The sequence below is a fragment of the Nicotiana attenuata genome, unplaced genomic scaffold, assembly GCF_001879085.1.
Source record: "Nicotiana attenuata strain UT unplaced genomic scaffold, NIATTr2, whole genome shotgun sequence".
NCBI lineage: Eukaryota > Viridiplantae > Streptophyta > Magnoliopsida > Solanales > Solanaceae > Nicotiana > Nicotiana attenuata.
The window spans coordinates 82,350-91,500 of NW_017673126.1; the positions used below are offsets into that span (position 1 = coordinate 82,350).

At 35.6% G+C, this 9,151-nt stretch overlaps 1 protein-coding gene across 3 annotated transcripts; it reads left to right on the top strand.

Annotated features, from left to right (window-relative positions):
* Nucleotides 1-5,171: 5,171 nt before the first annotated feature.
* Nucleotides 5,172-7,994, top strand: LOC109215515 (myb-related protein 2-like). Of its 3 annotated transcripts, none has more exons than XM_019379590.1 (6): nucleotides 5,172-5,684; nucleotides 5,777-5,853; nucleotides 6,091-6,151; nucleotides 6,248-6,323; nucleotides 6,416-6,485; nucleotides 7,019-7,994. In XM_019379590.1, the coding sequence occupies exons 1-6, from the start codon at nucleotides 5,480-5,482 to the stop codon at nucleotides 7,772-7,774; spliced, it is 1,245 nt and encodes a 414-aa protein (XP_019235135.1). In that variant the 5' UTR covers nucleotides 5,172-5,479; the 3' UTR covers nucleotides 7,775-7,994. The 3 variants fall into 3 exon arrangements, with proteins under 3 accessions (XP_019235135.1, XP_019235137.1, XP_019235136.1); XM_019379592.1 differs by having other exon boundaries at nucleotides 7,037-7,994; XM_019379591.1 differs by having other exon boundaries at nucleotides 6,251-6,323.
* The last annotated feature ends 1,157 nt before the right edge of the window (nucleotides 7,995-9,151 follow it).

Below are 9,151 nucleotides of genomic sequence, written 5' to 3' on the forward strand. Positions count from 1 at the left end.
GGGGGGGGGGGGGGGGAGACTATTTGTATTGGGAAAAATAAATATTACACGTGAAATTAATTATATGGCTGACATGGCAAGACATGTGGATCACTGGAAAAGTGACAGCTGGAGAAGAGTATTAAAAAACACGTGAGTCTTAATAGGTACGAGCAAAACGTCTAAGAGACGAGAAGAAACGGTTGCTCGAGTCTCTTTAGCGATTTGAAGAGGCACCGGTGGAATGAACCAAAAAGATAAAAAGGGCGGGTTCATTGATCTTCTATTAATGGGCATGAATAATAACAAGCGTTACAGAATCTTCACGAAACAGTTACGATTACCAATTATAACGTTTCATTAATGTCATTAATGCTCATAATGACTCGATCACAAAAGGAAAAAGACGTTGTACTTAGAAATGACTATATAAGGAAAAGGAATGACATTTGTATGGGCACGTTCTGATTATCATTGGAATATAATTATTTACTTATGCTTTCTATTGATTACTTTGCCATTCTAATTTTCTTTCTTACTGTAAGAATATCAATTTCCTTGATTATCAGTAACTTGAGTACTTCTAAAAATAGGCTTTCGAAATTCCTATTTTTTAGTTAAACAAAATCCTATTCCAAGTACAGGAAAATCTCCAATTATTCAAAAACCCATTTGAATCAAGCCCAATAGTTTTACTTCCAAATCAAACCCAAGAATTTTACTGTCACTAAGCACCCTTAAAGTTTTTCCCAAACTATTCTTCCAATGAAAGTCAAGGGTATAGTTGAGGGGGGCATTAAGAATCCAAACTTGCATGCCAATTTTCTTATTAGGCAAAAACAAGGAAAAGATCAATTTTGGAATTCCAGAAGAAAATCAATGATGGCTTCAGAGTGGGGAGCATTCCGGTATAGTTTTGTGGTGGTCCATATGGTTGGTCGTCAGCGAACAGGAGGTGGCGACCATTGGAGTTTTTTGGTGGTCAAAACTTAAAAATTCTATTTCTAATTGAATTTAACAGAAATAAGAAGAGAAGTAGAAAAGGGATGAAGTAAACTGACTAATTTCTTGGATTTGGGGTTTGGTCGTACGCTTTTCCGACAGTATCTTCTTTTACTGGTTTGGGACGGGGGGGGGGGGTAGTGCTTGAGTGGAGAAGAAAGTAAAAAAAAAAAAAAATTTGATAAATTAATTTTAAAAGTGGAATCCACAAATAACACATGTCAAGTAATAAATGGTCTAGCATATGACGTGTTTGACATGTCAGCGCAATTGATACACACGCTCAATTGGATGTGTTTATTAGTATTCATTCCGTCAAGTTGAGGTGTTCAAATGGGAATATTATAAGTTTGTTTGCCGGGTCGCCTTTTAAATTAAGTAGATAGAAGAAAGTATTAAATAGATAAGGAGTAGGTGAGTGAGTCCTCACTGACCTGAGCGATTTCGGCAATTGGATGCAAGTTTAAGTGGCCAGGAGGCCATTTTACCTATTAAGAAATCTAATGAATATGTACAAATTATTATTTTAGAAGTCAGTAATTTAAAAAGGATTATACATCCGTACCCATAAGATTCAAATCCTATCTTCGCCTATGACAGTAGTAACCTTATAGAATACGAGTAGGTATCCAAAGTGGTGCACTCGTGGAAGCAAACAGAAGGAAGTGCCATGAGAATATATGGCCTCAAAGAATATACGTAGTGAAATCAAGTAAAGCTAACGATAGAAATGTAGAATAGAGGATTTCTTGTACAGTAAAGTTAGTTCAACCTCCAATATTTTGTAGGATCGAATACGTTAGCCATGGCTAGAAAATCTCTGAGTTCCATTCTCAATATAAAATCATAATATCTGTGGTCAGTCATTAAGGTTGCTTAAAACCAGCAAACCTTTTTGATAAGTCGATTAAAAAAATCTTTTTTCTTTATCTTTTGAAATCGACTTTCTTCGAATTAATAGTCAAAATATAAGCATGAGGGGAAGAGAATAGTTAGTGCAAGAAACAAGATTCTAGCATAAGTAAAACAAAGATTAATATCTAAAAGCACTAAAAATATTTGACAAATTGGAGGATAAAATCATAGATTATATGCATGTTGTTGATGGTTTAACAAGCAATCAACTGTTCCTAAAAAAAGGGCAGCTCGGTGCGTTCAGGTCCGGTGCGTGGAAGGATTGCACCCCCGAGGTGTAATGTAGATAGTCTACCCTAATGCAAATATTAGTGTTTGCCACGATACAAACTCGTGACCTATAGATCACACAGAGATAACTTTATCATTACTCCGATTCTTATTTCTAAATTAGTTGAAATCGACTATATGAAGATCAATTATATTCAGGTCCATTTCATCATTAGAATGGGAAACATCGACCAAGAAATTCTATGACCCATGGCTTTAGGTTAGAGTTAAGATTCTGAAATTCCATTCCCTAGAATCCAACTTTAATTATCCCATCACAGCATAATCCCTTTTCCCCATTGAGAATAGCATTTTGTGGTCATTTATATCAATTTTAAGCCAATCATTGACTAGTCACCCCACCCCACCCCCCAACTACCAGAGAGATGATTTTAAATGTTCTTATCTTCCTTTTTAGTGTAAGTTTCTTGTCCTTCAAAGTAAATATTAAGTTAACCTCAAAAAGGAAATGGAAGTACAAGAAAGAACAAGAGCACATATTCTCTTCTTTTAAGTGGAGAATATATCATGCAAACAACACAAAGGAAACAACAGAGGATAAGAAGAAATTGGATAGAAAAAAGCAAATGGGGTTCTACTCTAAACTGTATGTCCAACAAGAAAAACAACAGTCAGAGTTAGCAGCAGCAAAACATTTGAGATTCTATTTACCTCTTCAACTATATAAAGGTTGTAACAGATTCCTTTAAACTGCATACAAAATCCATTCCTCCAAACTCCATAAAATATTCTAACATATCAGAGTAACCTGATTCTTTTTTCTGCAAAAGTTCAACTGAAACTAATGTGTCAAAGAGGAGGAATTTTCACTTTTTTTATTTTATTTATCAAATTGTACCTAATTAAACATACAAAACATAACCCTAACCAATAATAGTGTCAATTTTTTTCTTCCTTTTGATTTCTTAACTTTGCAATGCAAAAACCTCATTTTGTTCAACAGCTGCAGATTTCAACTTGTATTTTCAATAGCCAAAAGGTAGACCTAGCTGGTTCCAATGCTTAGTATGTATGCATTATATTGGCTGTTCATCAGTTGATAATATTGTTTGCTTATTTTAATAGGCTGCGTTAATATCCAGGTTATAATCCATTAGCCAAAACATGAAATGAAGGGTGTGACATGCTTTTCAACTAACATATCATAGCCATTAAATGAAACTTGAAGGACTGATCCAAGATAATATTCAAAGTATAAATGATCTCCAGGATCAATTTCATGATAACAGTAAGAAGATTCTCCTTTGAAAATATTATCCCCATGTAATCGTCAATATCTATACAGTAGATTGAAATGCTACACAGCTCAATTTATACTAAAAAGCCTCCCTTGATCAATCGATGCGCACTACACTCTTTTTTACTCATTGTAATAGTTCCTAATATATTCCTATGAGCAAACATGAAAAGGCAGAGGTGCAAAATAGGATAAGCCTTTAGCTTATTATGAGTTCCCTACAAAAACTTAACCCAGATAAAAGAGAAGGGCAAAATTAGGATGTTCTTTTAAGAAGAAAACTATATATTCAACATATGAGGATAAATTAAGTTTCTCAAGCTTGTCCAAGAAAATAGAACTATGATTAAAAACAAAGTGAAGTGTATCTTTATGTGGCGTTTCAACCCATAAACGGGCACAAAAGTTATCTTGTAAGACCAGGAGGATATATAGATTCATTAAGAGTACCTCCAAAACCAATTAAGATTTAAGTCGAGGGAAAGGTAAATAGGGATCTTCCAGTAGCGAGTTGTCATGTTTTCCATCAGACAAGTGGAGTATTGATTTATTTATTCTTTTGAAAGCTTTGGAGATGGCCATTTCATACCATACCAATAAAAGAATAGAAAACTTTTACTCTCTATTTTAAGCTGAATAAGTAGCAAGTTTACTCAAGGAGACAACAAGAAAGTATTCTTCATTCGATTCCTAGCCTTCAGACCAAGCGAAGAAGCATCTCTCCACAATTTCTGGTTATTTTTATTTCTTCCCTATTCACACAATTTTTAAATAGATAGTATGAAAAGAATGCTCAAGATATTCAACAAGTTCATATCACTAGGTACAGGCCAAGATGTTGCATTAAAGTCATTAACCATCCAAAACTGGCATGCTTGTGTCTATACCGTGTCTAAACATCATAGCACTGGACAGAGCACCAGAGGCGCTGCCGCAGGCCCCCGCACCAACATACTGCTCCCATAAAAATAAAAGCATGCAAGACATGGCTTGTCAAACAAATAAGAAGAATCATTACTAGCAGAGATTTGGTAAAACAGTGAGATTTACAAACTCCAAGACATTAGATTATATCCTTTTGCCAAGACAAGCTATAATCAATATAATATGATGATAAAATATGCATCCTCAACTAGTAGCATGTACCATGTCCATAACTAAACAAACTGAAAGAATGTATCATTTCAATAGGAGAAGCATCTCAACCATTTTCCTACCTTTTTTTCTTGCATGTATCTAATTCCCAGTACTAGATGCTCCAGTCAATAGAATCTTCCATTCAAAAACGAAGATGGTTTTGTAGTTTTCAAGACATCATAGATAGTGGATTCCTCCAGTGTCCATCAAGAAAAAAATATTCCACTATTAGTTCTCGGGAATATGGTTCCCAAACTTTGCCAGATAAAGAATATGTGTGCATAAGAAAAAGTCTTTGGTGGATCAATTCTTGTACCGATTGTAAGGTGTGTAAGTGTTTCAGGAACTTATAGTGCAGAGGAATATAATGCAGGGTGCCTTTCCCGTGGATTAGAAAGCGAACTTGCATTCTGGACCCACAAATGTGTAAAACCAACATCTTTTTCTTTAGGTGCTATGAAAATTAGATTGGTCGAGAGTCGGAGGCAAATTCAGGATCTAGAATCATTGAGTTCAAAATGAGTGTAATCTTATTATATGTATACATTTTAAATGTTTTTTCTTCTTCTTATATATACCTGGTTCGAGCTGAAAACAATTGGTTCAGTTAAACCCATAGAATCTGCCCTTATATCTTTTTTGTGGATTTGGTCAAAGAAAACAATGAGATATACATAAAGCTGTAGCTGACAACTTTGTTTAACCAAATGTAAAACAATGTTATATACTGTGAAGAATAGTAAAGAATCATTACTTGCAATTCAAAAAGGTAAGACAATACTGGAGTCACTGAACCTGAAGCGACATCAGATTCCTTCCACGTACGTGATAAATACTTTCAGTCGCCCATCATTCCTATAAATCCTACCGCAAGACTTCTTTGCTGATCATCATATATTCATATTCAAAGGCCAGAAGATGTACCATCAACACCACCAAGCTGCCAATATGCACCCTTCGACAAGAATGTCTTTCCCCGAAAGGCATCTGTTCCTGCAAGGCGGGAATGTCAATGGAGACTCAGGGCTTGTTCTTTCGACCGATGCTAAGCCAAGATTGAAATGGACAGCAGACCTCCATGAGAGGTTTATTGAAGCAGTTAACCAACTAGGTGGAGCAGACAGTAAGTGCACACAAAATTTGTTAATTTGGATAAGCACCAGATGCATGTTATTTCTCATTGAGATGATTAAATTTACCATTCTTCTATTGCAGAAGCCACTCCGAAATCAGTTCTGAAACTTATGGGGATCCAGGGACTAACCTTGTACCACTTAAAGAGCCATCTTCAGGTTAGTTTTTATTCACTCCATGCTCTACAAAATTACATGAGAAGAAACTAGACATTTGGTAACATAGCTGCCACACACCATTCCAAACAAAAAACATTTGGTTAAGAGAGAAAAACATCTGCTAAATTAACTGCAAAGACCGTTAAAATTGTTTATGTCAAATAATTGAAGAGCAAAGCTGACATTCTGATACATTTGAATTGCTCAAGAAAGTCTGATCTTCTGTTTTTTTGGCAGAAATACAGACTAAGTAAGAACCTCCATGGACAAGCAAATATTAGCGGGGCCAATAAATCTGGTAAGAAATTCAATATTTTTCAAGGACATATATATCCAAAAGCTTCTTCTACAGAGAGAGAACATTCATATACTTATTTTTTGTAAATAATTACAGCAGCCGGTATAGAGAAGATATGTGAGAGCACTGGAACCCCTATGAGCAATCCAAGCATTGGACCCCAACAAAACAAGTAAGAACTAAGAGAATTGAATTGTTAATATCATCCTACTTCAAGTCCGAACAGTACCTTACGGTATAGCGACCATAATTTTTTTTGTCCAGCAACATACCAATAAGCGAAGCAATACAAATGCAAATTGAAGTTCAAAGAAGGCTTCATGAACAGCTTGAGGTAAGAAACTGTTGCAGATTTTCTCTTACATAAGACAAGTTAGAAACATAAGAGCCAATGCGAAATATGTTAGAAGCAAAAGATGAGACATCCTGTGCCATAATCTGAAGAAAAGCCAGAATCAATACATTGTTGAAACATTATAAGGCATTTTCATTTTCTGTAAAGAATATTGATTACCAGAACCATATTTCTCATAGTTGTGGAAACAAGATAATGGAATGATAGCTTGAGCAAGTAGTTTAATAGTCCTAGTCCAAAATAGTACTTTTTCTCTAAGGATTAATTTAACAATGTGACCCCTCGATAAGTTTTTATTCTATCCAAACATTACTAGTAATGAAAAATCTTCCTTACGGAATCCTGATGATGACTAATTGAACTCCAAATGATATATTTCTTAGTCAATTTTCTGGTCCAAGATAGTGCTTTTGCTTTAAGACAACGATCTAAATTTTTCTAGACAAACTTTACAAGTCAATAAAAGTTTTCCTTTGCTGGCATCTAAATGAGGCATAATTGAACTGATATAGGTGCAACGACATTTGCAGCTAAGGATAGAGGCACAAGGGAAATATTTGCAAGCTGTGCTTGAGAAAGCACAAGAAACCCTTGGAACACAAAACTTGGGAACAATCGGATTAGAGGCAGCCAAGGATCAACTGTCTGATTTGGTATCCAAAGTATCCAACCAATGCCTGAATTCAGCATTTTCAGAGATAGAAGAACTTTCGGGATTTCACACCCCACAAACACAAGCAACCCCACCAGCAGATTGCTCAATGGATAGCTGCTTAACATCCTCCGAGCGCCCCCTGAGGGACCTGCGGGAAATGCATAATAACCAGATTGGTTTGAGACCTTTAAACTTCGGACCATGTACGAAGGATATTGAAAATGAGACCAGGTTACAGCAGGCTGAACTAAGATGGCGCGACGACCTCAAGGAGAACAGGAAACTGTTTCCCAAAATGGATGGGGATTCAGAAAAAGAATTTACCAAAGAGACAAATTGGAGCAACTTATCAATGAACATTGGACTTCAAGGTGGAAAACGGAATGTTAGCACTAGCTACTTTGATGGAAGACTTAATGGAATAGATGCAGACAGTAAACTATTTCATCAATCTTCTGAGAGAAGTGATTCGATGAAACCAGAGAAGCAGATATCGTCACGAGAGTATGAGCTGCCTTACTTTGCTCCTAAGCTGGACCTAAACGCGGATGACCAAACTGATGCTGCTTCTAGTTGCAAGCAACTTGACTTAAATGGTTTCAGTTGGAGCTAACAGATCTCATCTCCACACAGAAGATGAGATGCCTGCATGTTGGAAACTAAGCCTGATGCTCCTTTTAGAAGGATGAAAATAACGTGTAACAATTAGAATTCCAGATTATATATTATATTATAACAACATTGGATCTGCTGGGATCACACTTGCTGATCTAGTATCTAAACTTCCGGGTTGCATAGTTTATAGCAGCAGTACAGGATATTCGTAACCTTTAGCAGTTGAATGTTCCATATATCTATAATTATTGCAGTAAAAAGCCTTTGCAAGGTCATATACAGAAACCAATTATAATCAAACAAATCATGTGTTAAGCACTTTCCTCCATTTGCAACTTCAGAAATATTGCAAATGCTTCTTCAAATTGCAACTTGTCATATGCTTCTTAGATCATTATTGCATCTGAAGTCACTTTAAGCGAGAATCAAGTCTTTAACTCCACAAATCAACATAAGCTCTCTGAAATATGTCTAAATATAAGGATAAGAAAACTGTATTACAAATCCAAGTTTAGGGGATAGAGAATCTAAAATTCTATATAGGCATATTTTATATCATTCTTCCTCAATTCAAGCTCTTCAACAAAGATGAGAGGAAAGGGAAAAGAAAAGAAGTTGTGTTCTTTGAGTCAGTTGATAACGATAGATTTCTACATGCTAAGGTACTGAAATTTTTATAACTAATCAGAAATAAGACCCACCGTAAAGCAGTTTTCTCAGGTATCACTCAAACAACTACCGATGAAAAGCAACACAAGTGATATAGAAAACAACTCTGGCCTATGAAAGTACATAAATTCAAAAATAGATTGGTATTTCTCTATTTTTAAACTTTTTATAGAGAATGTTTCTGTCAATTTCCTTTCATATTCTTTTAACATCAAAACTATCTTTCATATTGTTTGTTTTGGATTGGACACTTGGATTAATTAATAATTTTGCTCATGTATTTACCAACATCCGGAATTTCATCAACCAATAAGCATATGGCAGCAATTATCTTCATAACAATACACTCATATACTACATGCCATTGGCTTGAACAAACGAAACATCCTATAGATGTACACAATTACAGAAATTCAAAGTAATAGGAGTATAATGTTTGGAGAGGCCCATTCACTCCAACCTTCGCTTAATAAGAAAATGAACCTTGGGTCTAATTCAAACCCCGAAAGCTAGCTCATGAGGTGAGGATGACCAAAGACCATATAATTTATAAGGAGACTAAATTCACATTCCACCGACCGATGTGTGAGAAACTCAAGATATTGGATCCCAACAACAACATCAAAACCATCCCACAAGTGGGGTCTGGGGAGGGTAATGTATACGCAAACCTTACTTCTACCTTCTTAAGATAGAGTGGCGGTTT

Excerpts from the sequence above, each read along its gene's own strand:
- LOC109215515 (XM_019379590.1), top strand. The coding sequence starts at position 5,480 with ATGTACCATCAACACCACCAAGCTGCCAATATGCACCCTTCGACAAGA. Across the intron at positions 6,152-6,247 it reads TAGCGGGGCCAATAAATCTG|CAGCCGGTATAGAGAAGATA; the intron begins GTAAGAAATTCA and ends AAATAATTACAG. Across the intron at positions 6,324-6,415 it reads ATTGGACCCCAACAAAACAA|CAACATACCAATAAGCGAAG; the intron begins GTAAGAACTAAG and ends TTTTTTGTCCAG.